This window comes from Phalacrocorax carbo, chromosome 5 (genome assembly GCF_963921805.1).
Source record: "Phalacrocorax carbo chromosome 5, bPhaCar2.1, whole genome shotgun sequence".
In the NCBI taxonomy this organism is placed as follows: Eukaryota; Metazoa; Chordata; class Aves; order Suliformes; family Phalacrocoracidae; genus Phalacrocorax; species Phalacrocorax carbo.
The window spans coordinates 71,055,967-71,078,018 of NC_087517.1; the positions used below are offsets into that span (position 1 = coordinate 71,055,967).

Here is a 22,052-nt window from a genome sequence, read left to right on the forward strand (position 1 = left end):
GTCTCTGTAATACGGTATGTTCTCTTTTGCGGTGGGAGGAGGATTTGGGTGGAATGTCAAACTGGAAGAGCTCTCTGGGTAGCAAAAAATGGTCTGCCTGCAGTAACGGGCAACTGTGGCATATAACGTTGTTGACTCGCTTGTCGTTGGTCTCCTCAGGTGAGGCTGGAGAAACCTCCATCCGCGCCTAACTCCCGCTAACGGTGGCGGCTAAGCATTGGTGGCGAACGAAGGTTTGATCTTTCCTGACAGAAGCAGGTGGAGCTGTGGCGGTGGGCGCCGAGGGGCAGCTGCTGCGGCGTGCGGTGCGGCGTGCCGCCAGGCGCTTCGTGGCTTGCACACCCGTGCTCTCGCCCGCGTGGGATGGCCGAGCCTAGAGACTGTCACGGCACCTCCGTGGCACCCCGGAGCCGGTGCCGTCGGGAGGTAGGTCTGTGCCAGCCAGCTCGTGGTGTGCGCTGGGCAGGCTTCCTTCCCGGCTCCATGTTTTCCTGCCCTGTAGTCCTCAGAAATGTTCTGTGTGGCCCCGTTCCTTGATGAGCCGTGCAAAAACAGTGCAAAAACGTGGCATTTAATGACTGTAGGATGTGGGCTTTCAACTAGGAAACTAAGACCTGTGTCATTCTGAGCAGCTGCTGTTCAGATTGATGGTTGCGGTTGAATGCCTTAACTGTGAGGCTGCCAGGTTATTCCGCGTCCCTGTGAAATGATCCCTGGAGTTCAGATTTCCTCTGCTGAGGGGTAAAAACGTGCTCTGATGTGGTGTACGTATTTCAGTTGCGCAAATCACGGAGGTATTGTAAAATACGGCGCTTGACTTTTTTAAAGTTGGGGGGGGGCAAATAGCTGCTTCATCCCTAAATCAGTACGCTTTGGACTGGTGCTGTTGCGTTAAGCCTGTGTCAGCTGGGCGTTTGCTTCACAGCGTCTTTTAAAGGTAGAAACCAGGAGCAGAGGGCTTCCAGACAGAAAGCAGGCAAAAGGAGGCAGTGATCTTCCACCCTCCTTCTCCATTTTCTGCAGAGCATGCAGGCAAGTCTGTATGTTGTTAACGTGCTCAAGAAGAAAGCTGGTGAGAAGGAAAAAAGATCGCGCTTAGTCGTTTTAGCCCAAAGGGTGCATGCGATCGTTGCCACCTTTCTGCGGGGCAGGCAGGAGCGCTGGGGAAGGGGCTCGAAGCCCAAAGCCGCGCCGTAGCAGGCAGCTGCTCTGCCACCCCGTTACCTCCTGAGCCGCTTCTGAGCTCCCTCTGTACCCGCGGCAGCGTCAGGACCGATGGTGTCCTGGCAGCAGCACCGGCGCGTAGCTTTGGCCAGAGGGTTGGCCGGGTTCGGCCCCGTGGGTGTCCGCTCTGTAGCAGTGGGTGACCGTGTTTCCTCGGCGGTTCTGCCTGCAGCGTGTTGATACCTGTTCGTGGGGCGGTATCTCTGGGTCCCGGTGGCGACGGTGCTGTTCGCTCTCCTTGGCACACAGCTCTGGTTGTAGGGGAACGGCTTTCTGCAGCTCTCTAGGGGGGAGGAATAAGTAAAAGAGAAACCAGGCTCATTGTCTGGTGCCAGCTGAATTTAGCCTGTTTCTTGGCTCTGGTACTAAATGCAGAACCAGTTGGGAAGCATCCCTGGGAGGGAGCTGGTGTTTAACATCTAAAACCTCTGAAGATAAATAAAAGCTGGCTGGAATTACACTGATGCTGGGACTTCTCTGGTCCTGGCCTGCAGCTCAGAACTGGTGAATCTGTAGTGGCTTTGACCAGAGCATCCATATACACACAGAGTCCTGGCATTTTTCACTTTAAATACGATTGCTCTCAGAAGACTAATAGAGCATGGCTGCGTGGAAGAGGAAGTGAATTGAATTAAATTGTCTGCGTGGCCCTCTTCCAACCCGCCATGTAACTGCGGAGAGATGCCTTGTATTCGGGAGCAGGAACAACTTAAAGCTCTTCACCTGGCCTGTTGTTTTGGTGGCAAAGGACCTCTGGGACAGTCGAGAGTGTTCGGGTCCACTTTATCAAAGGGAATAGACCCGTCGCTGATGGTTGCCTCCCTCTCTGGTGCTAAAAATAGTTGATGAGCCAGTACGGAGATGGTTGTGGCTGTCTTCATTCCTGTATGACAGTGCAGGCTTGGCGAGTTCCCAGGCTGTGTTTTTGCATCTTCTTTTCTGCTGACAAACTTAGATTTAAGTGAAACGCTTCTGGTTTTGTACCTGTTAAAACTGGCTTTGGAGCATCCTGTTACTTCACTATTGTTGTACTAAGCCTGCAAGGGAGGGGAAGCTTTGGCTGTAAAGATGCAGAAGGATCACAGACTGCTGACCTAAGGGCTTTGTGATTTGAGCAGCTGTGTTTTCCAAAGCCCCTTTGGACCTAGATCCTTCAGCTAAAATCTCTACGTCCTTCCCCTAGCCAGGAATTGTGGTCCTCTGGAGGGAAATATGTTCCCCTTGAGATACGGCTGCCAGCCTGCCGTGAGCCGGTCTCTGTGCCTGTTGCTCTATTTGGCGGCAGACTGTCCAAGAAATCAGTGACTAAGTGCACTTTGCAAATAATTCTAGTAACAAAAATGGCTTGTCTGGGCTTGTTTCTAGGTGATAAGCTAACTTTTAAAAATGCGGGGTACTAGGGATTTCTTGGGAAACAGGTTGGCTGCAACAGGTAACGGCTGGATTGTCACCTTGGGCTGTGAATTTCTGCATTATGTGGCCATCTTTGTACCTGGACAGTCTTCTGCATCGGAACAGAATTATTTTAGTGCCCTAAAACGGTGCGGTCAGCGGTCTCAGGTAAACCTGCGGTTTAAGAGGCAGGCTGTCTCGTTATCTGTTGTATTACTTCAGCTCCAATTCAGTCTTTCCCTTCATTGCTCCTCAAAAAAAAAAAAAATCAGTTCACTTGGTGTAACTGTATCAGGCGAGATAAGGCTCAGGCTTTTGTGTTGCTTCCGAGATAGAAATCGCTGTAACCGCGTGATTTGTAAAGTTGTTTCCTTGGAATTGCTGGTGAGGGTTATTGCCTTTGCACAGATGCTGTCCTGCCTGCCGCTCGCAAACGGAACTGCTGCGTTTCCAGCGTGCGCAGGTCGGCGTGAAAGGGAGCTGCCCGCCAGTCAGTTTGGGCGAAGAAGGTGATCAAACATAAGGGAAACGCTGGGACTCAGGCCCTTTGCTTTAGTCAGATAAGGAAGTTAACAAGGCTCTCAAACCTTCGAGCTGTGGGATGCTCCTGTAAAAGCACGGTGGCTGTAAGAATATGCTTGGAATAGTGGCGTCTCTGCTTCTGGTTCTTCAGTTTTCCATTGATTAAACATGCTAATAATTCTGTAAAGCCAACTTTCCCCCGAGCTTTGAGTTTCTGTATCGTTTAGGGCCTGAGTTCCAGATTTTTGTCCTCCAAGAGCCTTTAACTAATGGTGGCACAGAGGACAGAAGTCGTGGTACGTTTGTGCTTCAGGTGCAACTCCGTTCTGAAACGCCGTGACAGAATGTGTTGTTGCTCAGTGTCAAGGGATGGTAAATACCGTGGGAGCTTTGATTTTCCTGTTCTTAATCACAGTAATCACTTCAGAGGATGGAGAGAAGACCAGGTCGTGGTCTGCTTTTCCTTTCTGACAGAGAAGAGTCTCATGAGGGAGGAATCAGACTTCTTGTGAGGAAATTTCTGCTAATACAGCCGTGTCCAACTCACGCATGACAATGGTGACCCTCCAGCACCGTGTAACGCTGCCTCTGCTTAGATCCTTACAGAAGGATTTGAACCGCAAGCTCTGTCAAACAGAAGCGCTCCCTAAAAGGAGCAATAAGTGAAGAATTATTAATGATGTCCAGTCAAAGGGGTGTTTTCTCAAACCTCCTCGATTCCTTCCTTGCACGTAGATGCCTTTGGGCTTACACCTATTTATTGACGTGTACTACTTGCCCTCTGCCTGTACACGCTGGTCGTGTCCCGTTGAGCTCAATTTGTTCAAGGAGAGTGCATCGATAGAACTCGCATGCAGAGGGACCAGAAGGAAGGGAAATAGCTAGAAAAAAAATTACTGGAGCATGTAATATGCTCCAGCAGCTGGCTCACGTTTTCATCTACTAAAAGCTACCTTCTCCCCATGCACGTTCTCTCCTCTCGTGCTCTTGGTTGATGTAATGCATGCCATCTTATTCCCAGCTTCCTGGGACCGGGCTGTATCTTTGACAAGGAAGGTGATGTTATTTTTACTCCAGATCTTGACTTAATTTGTGAGTGTAGCTGAAAAGCCGTCTTGTGGTGCAGTGTTGATGACAAAACCAGTGGCTGCTCCTGGGCGTTGGGGATCTCCGCCAGAAAAGGCAGAACTAATCTCAGCGGGCCGCTCTGGAAGGGGTTTTGCGCGGCTGTGTGTGTGTTGCTGACGGCTGGCTGTGAGGCCGGGAGCGCTGAAGTGTGCGGGGAGCAGAGTGGTGTAAGAAACGGCCGTAGCTGAGCTGGAGCATGAAGCTGAGGAGGTGAAGCTTGACTTCTGGCTGTTCTGCCCGTGTTCGGAGGCAGTTCTGGGGGAGGCTCGTATCCGCTCAGCTCTTTTGTCACTGCACTAAGCTGGTGTGACCAGGAAAGGGCTGCGGGCTTCCCAGGGCACCCGCTTCGCCTGCCGGGAGCTGCGGAGTCTGTGAGCCCGTGAGCCGGCCGAGCTGTTGCACAACCTTTCCAAGGGAAGGCAGCAGGCAGTGCGTTGAACTTCACAGCAGCGCTCTACCCTGCTCCTGCGCTGTGACTCTGATTGACTTAAAAAGCTTTCCACGTAACTTAAAAAGCACCAACTACTGTGTTACACACTTCAAATAAACAAGAATTCTGACTAAATGCCAGTTTAGCTTCAGGCTCCTGTGCCATTTGCAACCAAGTTTTCTGGAGGGGATCTGGTGTGGAAAATCAGTGAACGTTTCTGTTATTGCTGCTCCTGGACTGTGTACGGGGCTGTACTTCTGGGTAGGCTGTGCGGGACGCTTCGCTGTAGGCACTAGGCTTGCTGAGGTAGGAGCGGGGAGCTGCAACTCCTGCTGAGATTTTATGTTGTTGCCTCCTGCAGGAATTGGTTCGGTACAGCTTTGGAAAGCAAAGTATCTCCAACTTTATCCAGATGTATTTCCGTCCTCGGCTTGAGGTTTTTTAAATTGATCTCTTTATACAGGAGTTGATTGACCAGTCTGAAATCAGTTTTGATATGGATTTTCGCTACAGAGTTGCTGTGTTGAAACGGATGGTAAATTTTGCCAACTAGAAGGTGTCTAGCAGCGAGCTGTCGCTTTCTTTTAAAGAAAAAGAGGTTTTCTGCCTCAGAGTCGCTGCTGCTTTCCTGTTGTCTGGAAGAGCTAGAATAACGCCCACAAAATCCCTGAGCTACCAGCCACTGTGGGAGGGAACAGGTACCTGTACAGACGGACGACTTTGCACTCTGCAAGCTGCCATCGCGTTTGCTTGCAAGAAGGGCGCTGTGGCGATGAGAAGGCTTTGATGCCTCTATGAAAAGCAGACCTTTGTGTTACGATGCAGGCTGTCATCACTGCAGTGAGCTTTTTGGGCCGGTTAGCTGAGCTAGCCCAAGAGTTAAGTGCTTTCCTAAGGGGTAAGCAGTCTGAATTAGAGCCAAGTCTCTGTCTAAAAAGCAGAGATTCTTGATTCAACTCAGAAAACTCTACATGTGGGACTGAGAAACACTAAGAAACTGGAGCTTTTTCCTCATTACAACTTTTATTTCATATAAATAATCCCTCCACAGCAGATTTTTCAACTTTTCAGTCTTTTCTCTCACTGTAAAGAAGAAACAGCTAGCCACAGTTTTCTGAAAAATTGCAATCCAGGCACCAACCAAAGTCCATTCGAGCAAAGTGTTAATGAGCAGGAAAAAAATTACACTTGGAACAGGCACTATCTGTACAGTCCCATCCCCGGAGCTTGGTACAGACTCAGTCCTTCCTAGGCATCATTAAATGCAAAGTTACTTGGATTTGCAGGAGAAAAAGAAGGGGGAAACGGGGGGGAAAGCGTCAGCTTTCCTTTCAAAAAGGAGTCTAGGGAGGTAAGATACAGCAACAGTTGCGGCTGGGCTTTTTTGTCTCTACAACTAGGTGCTGGACCGGGGCAATGTAAAGTTCCCGTCTGCCTGGCAGCGTGCCTGACTGCTGCTGGGGTGCACCAGCCTCGGGGTCGGAGACTCAGTTTTGCGTGGACTGTGAGGCAAGCCAGTTCCCGGTACGTGCTGGTAATGACTCTGGACCGAGTCTGACTGGACCAAGAGTGAGGTCAGTGACCTGATATAAAAATAAAATAAAAATTTAAAAAATAAACAACTGTAAGCAAGTTTTTGAGCCAGTCAGATAAGGAAAATCAGCCTTTAACAGTGATGGAGAATCTCCAGGACCTGGAGCAGTTTTACAATCTGGCTTTTATCTATCTGTTATTTTATCTGTTGGATAAGTCCAAATAAACCCAGTCTGGGCTTTGGTGGGGTGAAGATGTTTTTACTAATAAAACATGACAGCTGCACGCTCTGTTTCTGGCTAATGCCTGGCCTGAAGCCAATAAACTCTCCTGAATTTGGCACGAAGAAGAAATTCCCAGGCTAGTCCTTCATGAGATAGGTACTGTGGATCTAAGTTAACGTGGAAACCCAAAATACCTGTGCAAATATTAGTTTATTAAAACAGCGTACAGTATTTCAGTCCACACGTGCCTACCTTATCACCAAGGCAGCCTGCCATTCTGGTTAGCGAATGCACCTTGCAATGAAATCCAGTAAATCTCCACGCACACGTGTCTGCGCGGACATTTACTCCTGTATTGAGCTTTAGAGCAGCACTTTAAAATGAGGGTGAGAGCCTCTCTGCTCCGTCATTCAGAAGTCAGAAATTATGTTGTGTTTCCCTTGTGCCTGCTTTCTGCCTTCTTAATTGGTAGCTGCATTTCAGCTAGGTCCTAGTTTGCTGTGAATCTCAGCTGCACGGCAATCCAAGCAGCTGGCATTCTCGCTCATTTAAGCTTGTAAATGCTCATCCAGATCCTCGATTTGAAAGGTATCTTTTAAGGCCAGGTCGAAACGCCTGCATGGCAGCTCCCAGGGGAACTGCTGCCCTCTTATTCAAGCACAAGGCTGTGAGAGGCACAACCAGGAAGGTGAAAGCGTTTGACAGGAAGCCTTAGACCCTCAGCTCCAATTTGGCCTGGGTTCTGCCGCAGACTCCTTCGTGCAGCGTGGTGGAGAAGGAAGGTTATTGGGTTTGTGCTGTCCTCCTTGCCCTGCGTGGCACGTGGAGCTGCAAGCACCTCCAGTTACTGTAGCCTTCCCGGCCTGCAGTGTTTTGCTGAGCTGCATGCATACCTGCTTCACCCTAGCAGCCACCTTCCTTGGAAAAAAAGCAGTCTCTCCTGACGTGCTGGTTGAGCCTCTGCTGCTTGTGCCCTACTACATCGAACAGGAGGAAAGCAAGCTTTTAAAGGACGAGGTGCTGTGGTTGATGCGTGCTTGTCAAAAGCGCCTGCGCCCCACAGCGTAACTCAAGAACGCACCGTCCCCTTTGTGCCCCGCGACCCACGCAGCTACCGCACGCCCCCGCCAACACTTCAACCGCATACAAACCTCTAGCACGAGAGCTGCTCTGAACACTACTTTTTCATCCACCTACTGAACTACAACGTAACGCCTCTCACCCTGTCTCCCAACGCTCTGCCAGCCGCCTGCTCCCTGCCCAACAGCAGGGGAGAGCTCGCACAGCCGCTGCTGACCTCCCGGCACCTGCGGTTCCCTGCCAGCCCCTGCGGGAGGAAACGGGTGGGGAGCCCAGAAACCGAAATCTTAACTTTAAACAGAATTAGTTATTAAATAAAATAAAGTGCATCCAGTAGACATTTCATTGGCTTGCCACACAGCTGCAATATAGGCAAAACAAATACAAAAGAAAAGTGACGGTGTTTGTCTGTAGGTCGGGGCCTTCCCTGTCCTTTGGCGTACGGACAGGAAAGGGTGACGCCGAAAGTGTGAGCAGGGAGTGGGGGGTGGTGGCGGGGGACCCCACGTGTCGCGGATGGGTGCTGAAAGCTGATTTCATGGGAGGTCAAAGAGCGAGGACAAGCTTGCGCTCCTCTTCTCATCCACCACCTTCAGCACGTTATCCTGTGAAACAAGAGCAGAGACAGCAGAGGGATTATCAGTCTTCAGGGAACCGCTGTGCAGTAAATTAAAAACGTCTGCTGAGGTTCAGCCTGACCTTCCTGCGCGGCTGGGGCCGCTTCGGGGGTACCACAGGAGCATAACCCAGATACCTGCTGCCAAATCCGGTGGGAGCGGGGAGGGGCTGCGCGGCCCAGGGGATGCTCTGAATGTACGAGTCTGGATGAGACGTCCCCAGTCTTCCTCTGGGTTAGGTGAGACTGCTTTACTCTCGCCTCTAGTCTCAAGAACAATAATCTTGCCATGTTTTTGTGTGTGCTCGTACAGCACCTGGAGCAATAAGAGGAGGGGCTGATTTTGGGCAGGACCTCGTATTCCTGTCTTGTGAAGCTTGGCCTGGGGGTGCAGCTCCTGTGTTTGCCGAGGGCCAAAGGGTGTATCAGCTTTTCTCTAGGGGACTCCCTAACCCGTGAGTGGAGCCTACTGTCCTGTAGCTGCCTTCAGACCTAGATACCTTGATTTTAATTGGGAAAGGCAGACTTTTTTTTCTGCGGTTGCCAGATGCTTGGGCGCTGCTCAGAATCGCTGAGCTGGGATTTTCCTGCATCCATGTTTAAATCCACAGATCTGCCTTTCGCTGATGCAGATTTCAGCACTGAAAGCTCTCAAGCAAGGGCAGCGGGGGGATATGAAAAGAAAAATAGATGAAATACCATGAAGGCAGGAGAGGCAATAGTAAGCCTGGCTTGCATAAAGAGGAAATCTCTGAAGGAATCATTTAAGGACACAGCCACTTATATCTAATAAGGACCTGCACTGAAATCGCACCCGAGGTACTGAAATAATCGATGCTATGTACAGCTGAGAGGAGATTCTGACGCTGTTGCTGGAGTAATATTTCATTGTCCGTGTGTGTGCAAGGGACGGGGTTGGCCGCATCCTGCCGCCGAGGGGGTGCTCAGTGCCGCAGCAGCACGCTTCTGGGATTTAGCGCTATTGGGCAGGGCCGGGAAACAGATTTTCAGAGTTGTGCTTGCTGGTCCAAATATTGTAAAATAATCTGTTTTACAAATCTGAACTGACTCCAGAGCTAGCTCTGTGTTTTGTTAATCTATTTTGTTATTAATGGTTGCAAAAGTCTCTTTGACAGCCCTGTGCTATTAGTGACGGCAGACAAATCTCTCTCCTGTTTTGAAATATTACCCTCTCAGTACGGACACCTTCCCGTGCACGAGCGAGCCTTCACAGCCAAGACACTGGTGGGCTTTAAAGTCATTACTTCTCTTAGTAATTAGACCTAGTGATTAGCATCTCTCTCATTTCACCCTCTTTTCCGTGCACCAGTCAAGGGCTGGTCGGAGATTTAGCAGGCCCTGCGCTGGCGTGACTGCCGAGTCGGGGCTCAGGAGCGCGCCGCTGCGTGCGCTGCCTTTGACTCCGCCATCAGAGCAAGGGGATGCAGCGCCAGATTTCCCTCCGTGTGTCACTGACACGCGAGAGGATTAAGGCGGATCGCCGGCGGTCCCGCTCAAAGGCCCCCCGTCTGCCCCGCATGTCCCAGCCTGACAGAGCCTGGCTGGACGTGGGACGTCACTGGTATGACTTTCGCAGCCAAGCCAACAACAGTCCAGTGTAGGGACCTACCGGTTAAAGCTCAGGCCATGGGGCGGATGTGCGTGAAGTCCCTGAAGAGTGCAGCTGAGTGTAGCTGCTGAAGTCTGGCAACTTGGCCCCTCTGCCTTCAGCTGAGATTGGCCCTGTGCATCCTCAGCTTGGGTTGGAAGACATCATTTTGTTGGGTCTCTCCTGGGGCAGGTCCAGAGTTCCCAGAGACAGCTTTGTTCTTAGTGGACCACTCAGACAGACTCGTGAAATACCACAGGCAAACTCAGGCGTGCCTTGTGCGGACCATCTGCTAGACATCATTATATCAGATTTTCTGACTTAGCTTTTTTTAAATAGATATATATATCTCAGCTGTCCCACCATACACTGTAAGGCCAGAAAAAAGACTAGTTAAGATAATGAGACATCTTCTACCTAGCACAGGCCATTGGACATCCCTGAATTAATTCCCGTTTGAATTAGAACTAAGAAATCCTAATCCTGTCCAGATTTGCCACTGGTAGAAAAATTATCACTGGAACCCTTGATGAGCTTAAATATGTAAAGATAGTCTGTGGTGGAGATTCCTGCTGGAGTGGTTTAAGATACGCTCTGCAGTCTATCTGTTCCTTCTCAACAGCGGCGCTGGCAGAAAGGCAGACGTGCCTGTGCCCCTTGCAGGGCAGACCACAAGGTGGTACATTTATCGGCTTTTCCTCCGGGCTTTACTGTAAGAGGGTGAACGCAGGTGGCTGAGGTATGGGCACGTGCTCCCCTCTGCCAGCTCTGCAGTTCCAGCAACTGCAGGCTGCAAAGGCTGCTCCGTTCTCCCTGCTTGGAGTGGCAACGGCTTGCCTGTCCGAGCCCTAAATTATGTTTAGACTTGTTAAGCTGCAATAAGTAGCCATAAGGAAGCACAGGTGGTCCGGTGACGAGCTCTGGTCTGTGACTCTCAATGCATTAACAGCTCCTAAGAGTTCCTTCTCTCCTCAAGTCACCCTGGCAAACCGAGGAAGAGACAGAAGCTCTTGCAAAGTGCCACAGAGATTTAGGAAGAGCGAGCCTCCGTCTCCAGACAGGAGGTGTATGCCAATTCTTTTGGGTGTCAGTGAAAGCATCTGCTTTGACAGCGGTCACCGACTTTGACAGAAGCCTACGCAACTTTGCCATTGAAGTCATGCTGTTGCTGTCACAAGCGCCACGTTACCTAAGCCCTGCCAAAGCACGCTGGTCAGGCCGGCCTCGAAGGTGCCAAGAGTTCCTGCTCCAACCACGGCGTGCTGCCAAGTCACCTGCCCTCTGCCAGGTAGTAACCTTTTCCTCATTTTCTTGTATTTATTCACGGGCTCCTTCAATACATTGATTCTTGCACCAGCGTTGTTTTCTGGCTTGAATGTTTCTTCCCCTTCACCGGTGTTTACTGCCCCACGGTATTGATAGAGAGCACAACTCCGTCACTTTGTGCCTTCATTTTGCTAGACTAAACAACCATTCCCTGAACATCCCTGGAGTCCTTCCCTGTGTTTCTTCAGTCCAAGTACATTTCTCTCGAACCATTCTCACATAATCCCTGTGTTTTCCAATGCTAACAGTATTTTCCCATGCTGTGCCATGGCTAAGGCTTTCCATCGCTTCAGAAGTATGACGATAACTGCATCGAGTCCTGGACTGAGCCGTACCGCTCCCTAATTCCGCACGAGGACTAAGCCCTCCGCTTCGGTGGTATGCGGTGCTGAGATGTGCTCTGGCACCCTGAAACGCCCGTAGCACGATGGTGGGCTCCGGAAGGCGGTGTGGGCTGCAGGAAGGACCGGCGCGGCCGACGCTGTTCAAGTCAAGCCCTCGAGACCTCAGCCTGCCAACCCTAGGCCCGCTTCCAAGGCATAACAGCAGCTGGTATATTCTTGTCTCTTGAACCCTGAGGGAACTGGTATGTTCTTCGGTAGCTCCGTAACTGCGCTGAGGAGCGTTGGTTTCTGCTTGCACCGCTTCCTGCACCAACCTTTAGCACTGGTTTGCATCAGAAGGCTGACCTCTTGTGACCTCCTCGGTCCTGCAGCACACAGGCCCTGCCTGCCCCACTCCTGTTTACGTCAGCCAGAGCTGCGAGGTCAGATCCCCGGAGCTGCTCTGGAAGTCTACCCCCAGCTGCATTTTCTCTAAAGATGTTAAGATTAATTTTCTCAGGAGAATTCAGGGAAAAGCTTCTGTGGTTTTTGTGTATCGTTTACTTCTCCGGGACTCATTGGACATTCTCCAGGGATTCCAGTCCTGCACTTTGGGTAAATATTTATTCCTTGTTATTTGAAGCAAAGGATGAAAGCCCCACCACACTCTCTGCACAGCATCTCCAACTGGTTTGAAGGTGATGGAGACTTTTTAGTGCCATAAATAGACATTAGCAGTGGAAGCTGTGAAACCCACATGGTGGCTGCTTGCTGCACGGAGCTGCTGCTCTGCAGAAATCGATGAGCAGCATCTGCAGTGGGGAGCAAAATCCGCGCACTAACGTGTGTGGGACGTGGGCCCCGCAAAGCCCAGGAGCAGGGCAGGTGGGGAGCATGTTGTTATCACTGGTTACTGATGCCTGCCGCTGCTACAGGTATCTGCCGTGCTTTGGGATGCTGAGATCCGTGACCGGAGGGCACAGCCCTGGCATCAGGTGAAGTGACCTGGTACAGGATTTTCTACTTGATGGAAATTCCACAATATAAACTTTTCAATGGAAGGATGTTTCTACATTCCTTTTGGGGTTGACAGGTTGTAGTTTGCAAAATCATATATCTGTTTCAACGCTGATTTTCCAAAAATTGTACCATATCAAAATGGAATCATCAGTATTTAAAAACATAACATTAAAATTTTCTGCTTTGAAGAGGGTTAACGAGGGCTCCGGTTTGGGTTTTATGAAATACGGACCGTTGAAGCAGACATATTTCTGGTAGATGCATAGCACTTGTCAAATCGGTATTTTTCACAGGAAGGAAAAAAAAACTCACTGGGAAGTTACCTGCTACCTCCTGGCAGGAAATTATGGGCCAGCCTCGATAATCCATGGTGGTGCATCCCTCCAGCTGCTTCTCCTTACGGTCGTATCTTGTCTGGGTGCCAGTTACAATAATCATCCTCCTTTTTTGCTACAAACTTTCTGTCCTCCAAGGCAGTAGTCATTCAGACTCCGTATGATTTGTGTTTTCAGCACAGACTCCTCTCATGCTTCCTGCCAGGCACTTCAGGACATTCCCTGGTATAACGCCCGCGGCTTACATGGACACAGAACACAGCCGAGGTTTCCAGCTGGCCTGGACTTACCAGGGCAGAGCTGCTCGGTTCCTCCTGGAGGCTTGCATAGCAACACCCCATTTACCTTGCCACATGAAGTCCTTCATCTACAGGGAACTTGTGTTACCATTGTTCACACACCACAGGGTGAAAACCACCCGCTCCTTCCCCTGCTGCAGTGGGATAACCTTGTAATCGTGTTGGCCTGACGTCAGATCAATGCAATTAGGCTCGGACGCCTGCAATTCAGCGTAAGCATCGACTGTTAAAAATGATACGTGAGCCACCAGCCCACAGCCTCTTAACTGGATTATCAGCCATTCACACAGGGCTACCTGTTCTGTGAAGATTATACCCAAGTGGTGAGGGGAAGCAAATAAGTGAGGTGGTTTGGGCACCTGAATTCATGGTACTAGCCACAAAAGGAATAAATAAACTTTTAATTTTGCATTCTAACAAAAAAGTGCGGCTCTTTCTTTAATGCTTGATCTTACTGCTCTTTCAGCTTCCTGAATGATGCTCTTTTCCCGGTTCTTGTTAAGCCTAGCTCTCCCTAATAACGCTATTGGATAGGCTGAAAAGGCAGAATCATTAGCCAGCCACACGTGGTTACGTTCACGAAGGGACTCCAGTGGACATAGTCATGTTTCCCTGGAGGACGGCCACACCTCTCAAGTCCCTTTGTGGGCCATGTGCAACGGCTTTGCTGAAGGCAGGTTTCCTGTGGGTTGCATTTTGGGCGATCCTTGCCCTAAAGCATCACTGGAGTCAGCTGCAGGCATCAGGCTCGACAAGCCAGAAACCGAACAGGAACACCCTGCCAAGGATTCAAACACACCTCGAATGGGGACAAGCCTGAGGGATCTGCTTCCACAGAATTGCTCTGAAAGAACACTTTAGGGAGAATTACATGAAAATAACATAAAGCTTTGCAGCTTTTTAGATGACCGGTGGTCTGAACCTAATCTGTCTGTAGAGCGCTAGGAAACAGAAGCCAAGGGAGAAGGGAAGTGACTGTTACCAGCCGGCGGTTATTTATGACTGCCATCTGTGTCATTATGCAGCCCGTCACGTTCATGTGGGAACTTCAAAGCAACAGCAGGAATAGAGGCGAGACCTTTTCGCTCCAAACACGCTGACAACTTAACCGGCTTGAGCCAAATGAGCTTTTGCTTTTTTTGGTGGTGGTTGTTGTCATTGTTGCTGTTTTGTTGCTCCCAGGAGCCCTGCTGCAAGCCACGCAGATGAACCGTTCACGTTGTGCTGAGCCAGTGCTAGAGAAATCCAGGTCTTGCATTTTTTTTGTGTGTGTCTGCCAAGGGATGTTCCTGACAAACAGGACACAGGGAGCAGACAGTTAAAGGCAGGTCCCCCTGTCTTCCTCTTGGCTCTTCTCCCCACTACAAATTCACTCTGCAAATGATCCTGTATGGGAAAGCCAACCCTGATAGCGGCCTGTCTCTGGTGCAAAGGGAGAGGTCACATTGCTTTGTGGTGACTTCAGCAGATAGGAGGTGACGGTGATGCCCTAGAACATCATTAAGGACTAACAGCCAAGCAGCACTCATGCACTCCCTCCCTACATGCTCTTGCAGTCGATGGATGGAAAAAAAAAAACCCCAATCCCCAGGAGGAACCCATCGCTGAGATGGGGGATACAGAAGCTGCGGCGCTGGCTCACCGTGGCACCTCCGTGGGAGCCCTGCCGGCGAGAAAGCCGGAGGCTTCAGCGGGAAGCGCAAGAAACCTTCAGATGAAACAATCGCAGACCAGTGTGCTCGGAGAGGACAAGTCATCATGTCTTTGCTGTGACTTGGTGATTGCCCTAAGGACTAAACCGAAATGCACTCTCTCGGTGTAAGATCTGACGGAGCTGTGCCTATTCCTGCGATCCTAACACCGGTCAGCGCTGCCGCTGGCGGTTGAAGGCTGGCTCTCCCAAGGCAACCTGCCATCCATATCCTGCACAGGGCTCGCCTGAGATCTGATGCATCTCCTATGTTACGGGAAATATCAAAAAAAAAGCACCTTGCTTTAATTTTCTGCATCAAAAGGTGGTATTTGATGCTGAGTGCATAGTTCAGGCACACCTGGAAACTCCTCTTTAACTGTCTGGGAAAGAGAGGAAAGTGAGGCAGGAACGTGCTCTCTTGAGGGGGCATGATCAGGCAAGGAAAAGTGAGCACTGCTGATAGGAAGGCGATAGATGGGAAGGCAGGCAGGATGAAATGGTAGAGGGTAACCAGGACACCGGTTAACCCCTCATTTCCCCCTGGCATCACTACACTTGGTGTTTCCCAAGCAATAATTGTTTTCAGAGAGCAACACTGGTCTCAAGTTCCAGCTTAACCAAGCAGATGTGAGAGTGCATAAGTGCAAACCCCAGGTTACGTCGCCTCCTCTTCTCCAAGACGTAAGGCTATGTTTATAATTAAGCCTGCGTAATGAATTTGCTGAGGAGTGGTGGAGTAAAGAGCCATGCTGGAGTGGACTCAGGGCCCTATTACCAAACCATAGAAGTCTCCGTTGCTGAGATGAAAGTGGACTACCGTAATTTATTGTTTCCTCTTAACTGGTGTCTAATTAGAGTTATCCTGAGAGAGAAAAGTAGTCATTAATTCCCTCGTCCTCTACTTTGAGGGGATTTTTGGTAGACTGGGGAGGCATGGCCAGACAACTCCCGCTATGCGCATCCAGGTGTCTCTTAACATTTTCCTAAATGCTGTTGGAATTAATTTCCCTCACTTGAAGGATTTTTAGTTCAAGCTCAGAACCAGCTCCTGCTGGTTCTTGGTGTTTTGTCTTTTTTAAATAGCTGTAACGTTTGCGCTTCTCCATGCCTTTTGTATGGTATTGGATTATAGTGAAAGTCTTTTTGTTAGCAGCTTAACCACTTCATCCCTAAGCTCATTTGTGCCTCTGGGATGAATACTAAGCAATACGCGGTGACAAGCTGCTGGGTCGAGGTCTGAAGAAAAGCCTGCTGGAATCAGGGAAGGCACTTGGTGGGGGCGATGGGCCTGCCTAGCTTTGAGCAGCTAATTGCCTGAAGTGCCTACTTGTGGAATACAGCTGCTGCCTCTCCCCTTAAAGGATAGAGCCAGGAGTGTCCTGAGAGCAATCCAGGTGTTAGGCAAGCTGGACTGTGTTCTGGAAGCGCCCATCTCTCTCCTTCGAAGAGAAACAAAGCCCAAATCTTAAGTCAGGTGCCTCTGTGCTTGGCCTGAGTTAGGTGGAGTGAATTGCAACCTTACTGCCTAACCTGGTGGTGGAATCACATCCTGGCTTGCTGCTCTGATCCAGCAGCTGTGGGTAGGAGATCCTGATCACTGTGTGACATTGCCTGGAAAGAACACGTCTCGCCAAGGTAACTGCCAAAGAGCCCCTACGCTCTCTCCTTGCCCCTTCCTCCGCATTTCTACCTTGCTTTTCTGCCTGGCATACTTTGTTCTTTCTCCTGGCTTTTCTTGTTCTATGTTTGCCTTTCTGGAAGAAACTTCTTTGCTTGAGTCAAACCTGGAGCATTGCTACGTAACCAGATCTGTTCGTCCTCCTTTCTCCGTGGTTCATAGGCCTTTCCAACAGGAACCGTCTCACCCTTTGTATTTATACACTGCCTCAGACGTGTTACCACATGTATAATTCAAAGTGTAGCATTCACAGACCTTGCACTGGGAAGAGAATCCCACATGCACTCGACCTTCTTCAAACTACTGTCCACAGGGTGGGCCTCTATAGCCTTGCAAGTGTTTTGGGAAAGGGGCCACAGTGACCTCAAGTTATTCTAGTTGTGATCACCCCAGAGAGAGAAGCAAATTCATCCTGCTATCCTTTATGAGGTTATCCCTTCCCAGGAATAGTTTCAGTTTGTGCCCTAACTAACCCATGTCACCAACCAGACTCTGCAGTCCAGTCTTCTGCCTGCGTTTTCCTGTCTGTCTTTCCATGGTTTCCCCATCCACTCCAGGGTAGGTCCTTGTGATGCACAGATTTAGACTATCTGAGGGATCCATATCACTGTTAATTAACAGTTTTGGATAGTTATCCAGTATCGTGCTGTTACAGCCACAGAAAATGGAGTTGTGGGTAGGTACTATGACTGAGAGCGTTAATGGGATAACAAACACACCGTGGAGAGCAGGGTCAGGAACTCACCTTCTGTCCCAGGCAGGTACAATCTCTGCTAGTTGAGAGTGTCCCCACTGTCCTTGTCCTTGCAATCCTCAGGCTGGTCCCCTTCCGTGGTATGTGATTTTCCTGTGTCCTGCTCAGACACAACAGTCTTGTCAGAGTTGGCTTTCCCTGGGGGCAAAGGCTCTCCTCTGTGTTCAGTGCCTTCAGCGTCTTCATCTCCTTTCAGTGCAAGCGTTTGCCCCTGCAGGGCAGCGTCTTGGGTCACTTCCTCCCCTCTTTTTCTCACCAGCTGTCCTTGACCTGCATCCAGTCTGTCTCCCGCTGCTGTGTCAAGGTTTTCTCCGTGGCCGTTTGAAGAGGCCTCAGCGGACTCCTGTTCTAAAGCTGTGTTTTCCTCTAAGCCAGCTCCACCTAAACTTGCTTCCACAGGCAATGACAAGGTCTCCTCGCTGCCGTGCCTGGGGGCTTGCACAGTGCTTGGAAGGCTGCTCTGTGAAGCAGCGCTGTTAGTGCTCTCCTTCTCCTGAGAGGTATCATCAGTGCCAGGCTTCCCATTGGCATCTTCCCCAACACCTTCCTTACTTGGCTTGGGCCCTGGCTCTGAGTCACCTGTGCTGGCTGCAGACACCTCCATGCTGAAGCCCTTCACTCCTCTCCGCTCCTCCTTCTGGCCATTGTGGGCAGACTGGACCTTTCCATTTCGTAGCCTTTGTGATGAGGAGGCTACATGATCCTGGGGGCTTGGCTGTTTTGCCTCCTCCTCCAGCTCAGCTGTACAGTTCTCTTCCACCCTCTCCTCACCTCTGCTCTTCCGCTTGTCCGTACCAAGGCTCCTCTAAGTAAAGAAGGAGATATTTAATTCAGCTTATTAAAATACCAGTATATGGTATTCGTTGTCTATGATGGTCTTCAAAACTTGAGGAAAAAATTGTGGAGGCCATTAAAGGACATAAAAGGATGTAAGTGGAGAAGTTTTCAGGGACTGGAATAAGTGGCGTGGTTATGCTGACAGAGGGTCAATGCAAGAAGTGAAGTTGCTCTCGCATCATGCCATGTGGAGAGTGCTAGCGAGGGGCAGATTCACCCCAACACAGAGGCCTCTCACCTCTGCACTGGCTGAGAGCCTCCAACTTTCCTGATAGTGCATGTTTTGAGAAAACTCAGCAGGCAGCCTTGAACTCACGAACTCACCTGGCCCTCAAGGTCATCCTTCAGAAAAGACATGTCCTCGCCTTCTTTTGCATCCCATCTGTCAAGAAAAAAAAAAAATATCAGAATTTAGGCCTTCAAGTTCTCATATGGCAAAGGCACTCTCCCTGCCTGACACCTGGGTAGGAATTTCTACCATGCATTCCTTCTCTAAGCCCCTTGACCAGGCAACAAGAGATGGAGGTGGCAGATGTAACTGGTCCAGTTCCTTTTGGCACCTGCAAAGCACTCGGAGACCATCCAGAGACACTCATATGAGACCACTAAATCTTAATGAACTGGTTGTTATAATTCTAAATGTAATGAAAACATAAAATCCAATTGCCAGAAAAGACAGTTGTCTTTAGACTAATAAGATATACAGTTTGCTTATGCTGGTGTCTGCCACAGTCTTGTCCTGCTCCCCTGGCAGTGCCCAAGAGTCCCAGATCTCCACAATGGCAGACATAGTGGCAGACGGTGAAGGATAAAATTGCTTCGAAGTAGCTTGGGACATCGGAGACGTGGGCATGTGCAAGCAGACTGCAAGAACGGCCGTAAGGATCAGACTGAAGGTCCAGCTAGCCCAGGCTCTCTTCCCCTCTCAGCATCACTAGCAGATGCTCAAGGTAGGGTTTGGAAAGAGGGCAAACGCGTTTAACACCTCCCCAGTACCCTACCCAGCTTCAGAGATGTGCAGTTCTGGGATTTCCTGAGCCTGAGATGGTATCTCTGTGTTGAGTCATGCTTAGTGGACAGTCTCTTCCAGGGATTTGTGTAAGTGCATTTTGACCCCATAATAAATTTCCAGCAGCTACAACATCCTGTGCCAAAGAGGGCCGCAGCTTAGTTAAAGGCTGCGTGATGAACTGCTTTCTTTTGCTTGTTTGGATTTGCTGGGGTGAATATAAATCTGGATTTGCCCATGCAGTGCTACTGGGCAGGGAGGGGTCTCAGTAACCCTTACCTTCTCATGTGCGCGCCTGGTGAGTTGTATCACACACACACTCCCCATTTTATATATATACACACATATATCTAATATACACACATTTCTCCCTGCCCCATACTTTTGCGCAAATACACGTGAGATTTAGTTCTTCCCTGGACAGACTTTGCTGGGCTTACTGGCCTCTTCATTCGGCAACTTTGGGCCAAGCTACAAAGAATGAGAATGCACATTGAGGTGACAGCAGAGTGAGGCACTTCCAGAGCAAATGTGTTACAGGGACCCCACGTGCCCTTGTGACAATTGCGTGGGAATTACCATCACAAGCTCCACCGTACAATCACACTAAGCTGCTTCACACTCCCTTTTTACCTAGCAAAGTCCTTAGGGCAGGAGCAAATTGCATTTGCAAGCACCTCAAGGCTCTCTCAGCGTGTAGAGCTGGGTACAGTGTCCTTAAGAAGCCAGAGGGCAAAGCAGCTTGGAGCAGTCCTACAGGGCTTCAAGGCAGAGCCAGCACCCAAACCACAGCCAGTGAGGTGTTGTCCTGAATAAGAGGTAGGTCCCCACCACCAGCTGTGCCAGCTCAAGCCACATAAAGGGCCCCTTTTCTTGGAAGTAGCCCTGACCGCTGGGGTTGTATTTTCAGTGGTGCCCCGCAAGAGCTCTGAAAGTCAGGCTGTACTGGTAGAGCTCATCACACATAGTCAACTGTGTTGAATTTCAGCATGGGCTGCCCTCGCGATCCGTTCCCCTCTGCACTCAGCATTGATGCTGGTGGGACTGAGGACTGCTTCCCCAGAGAGATATCTAAAAACAAAAGAATGACTTGCTGGATGCAGGTTTCTGCCTCTCCCTGCTCTGTCTACTCTACCACTGCACGGCTCCTGCAGAGCCAGCCCAGAACACACCACCCCCACAGGTCTAAAGATAGCCAAAATGAGCTAAACAGCAATTTTAAAATATTCAGCCTCTCCGCCTGACATGTTCCTCCCCATCATTACCGCTAACACACCAGAGTGTGTTATTAATCGCTAACAAGCAATGAAAATACCCAGCGCATTCCCCAGCATGGCTAGGGCTATCCATTCTCATATGGGAACTTGGCTCCACATTCTTTATGGGGTAAGGTGCTGCTGGGAGTCACCACCAGATGCTCCAAAAGGGTCTTACCACTGTTGTCAGGTTGCTTGGACTTCAATGGGAGAAGAGTCTCTAAGTGATAAAGGGCAGATACATGCAAAGGTAAGGAATATTCAGTACCCCAAAGGCTCCCTAAGCTGAGGGTTGAAGTGATAGGAAAAGCTTCATGAATGGCACTTCCCAAAGCAAAGCAGTGGAGCAAAGGATGCTCTTCCAGCTTGAGAGACAAGTTTACATCACCAGAGAGTCACAGGATCCCTTCTGGATCAACAGAGGACACAGAAGATGTAATGAAGAGGAGATAAGACATAGAAGAGTTGATGAGGTGAGATGGATGGGCTGAAGGAGAGCTATTCTAACGTGATTCTGGCGGGATGGAGCAGCTGGGTGGTGCTGAGGGAGGTGTCCATGCTGCAGCAGGCAAGCGTTCAGCTTCCTCACTTCCCCTGATTTTCCCAGGTCCCCAGGTGAAGGTGAGGACTTTATGGCATGACTCCATGTTCCAGCTACTCACATCAGTAGTGTTTAAGATAATTCTTTGTAATTTTAGACGAGCCATAATTTTCCATCCTAGTAGCTGATAGATATGAAGTACAGCAAACAAGAATGAAAAAGAATAAATCGAGACACCTTCTAGCCTCATTTCTAATGGAGGATGTTCAGGGAGGAGTACGATGTACTGTTTCACTGTGAGATAAAATGAGATAAAATTAAAAGAACAAGAATAAAGAATGTCTCTCTGGACACAATAGTATATAAGATTTTTATAATTTCATCAGCAAGAGAATTTAGGCATCTAAACAGGATTCTAGCATCAGCCATTTTGGGGCCATAGTGCCTTTAAATGGATACGAATAATCATAGAATGGTTTAGGTTGGAAAGGATCTTTAGCGGTCATCTAGTCCTGACTGAACCCAGCAGCCCTAGTGGAGTTGGATGCACTAAAAAGCCTCCAAGCCTCTGCACTGGAGGCACAACACGGACTGGAAACATACCTTCTCAGTTGCTGTGAGAAAAGAAACAGGCTGTGGAAGCCCATGGCAAGCCAGGCATCCTCTCTGCGACGCACCCTTTCTGCGATCCATCCTCTGAGCCTCCCAACAGAAGGTGCTAAACCTCACTGTGCAACCGGCTGGCTGACCTTCCCCTCTCCCCAGCGAAGGAGCGCAGCCCAGAAACAACTGTCACTTTGAACTGGTTGGCATTGCTGGCATGCTTGGACTCGGATGTGCTTCAAGCAGGTAGTCCAAGGCACAAGGGGTCTTAGGTCTGCTGGACCCACTGCATGAACCTCCTGCTAGTGGGGGGAGGTGAGAAAGGCAAGGGAATAATGCTCTATTATTACAGCAGGGAGAAGTGCTGAGAGCCAGAGGTAGCTCCCCTCAGTCTGAAATGATGCTGGCTGCCCTAGTCGCTGCCAGAGAGGAGGGTGCCTTCGGTGACTCTCCAAGCTCTGGAGCAGAAGAGGCAAACAGAGACCACTGCAGGAAGAGACTCTGAGGGCCACTAATGGGGGGCAGGTCAATGAGATGTCATTAAACAGCTCCAAGCCAGCCAGTTAGAGGCTCTGAGGGAGTCTATACAAAATATTAAATCCCAGCCCAACATTATTTCT

General features: G+C 49.8%; 1 protein-coding gene and 1 long non-coding RNA gene across 3 annotated transcripts in view; one reads left to right on the top strand and one right to left on the bottom strand.

Moving 5' to 3' along the window:
• Positions 1-6,646: 6,646 nt before the first annotated feature.
• CCDC9B (coiled-coil domain containing 9B) overlaps positions 6,647-22,052 on the bottom strand; it is a 52,277-nt gene continuing 36,871 nt past the window's right edge. For both annotated transcript variants that reach the window (XM_064453116.1, XM_064453115.1), the window contains 3 exons: positions 18,348-18,405; positions 17,178-17,991; positions 6,647-8,138 (listed from right to left, as the gene is read on the bottom strand). In XM_064453116.1, the coding sequence (XP_064309186.1) occupies positions 17,206-17,991; positions 18,348-18,405 (844 nt within the window). In that variant the 3' untranslated portion in view covers positions 6,647-8,138; positions 17,178-17,205. The remainder of the gene's footprint in view (positions 8,139-17,177; positions 17,992-18,347; positions 18,406-22,052) is intronic.
• LOC135313586 (uncharacterized) lies at positions 8,134-13,479 on the top strand. The gene is made up of 3 exons (XR_010373182.1): positions 8,134-8,389; positions 9,274-11,046; positions 11,333-13,479. It is a non-coding gene; the product is annotated as an uncharacterized LOC135313586 (long non-coding RNA).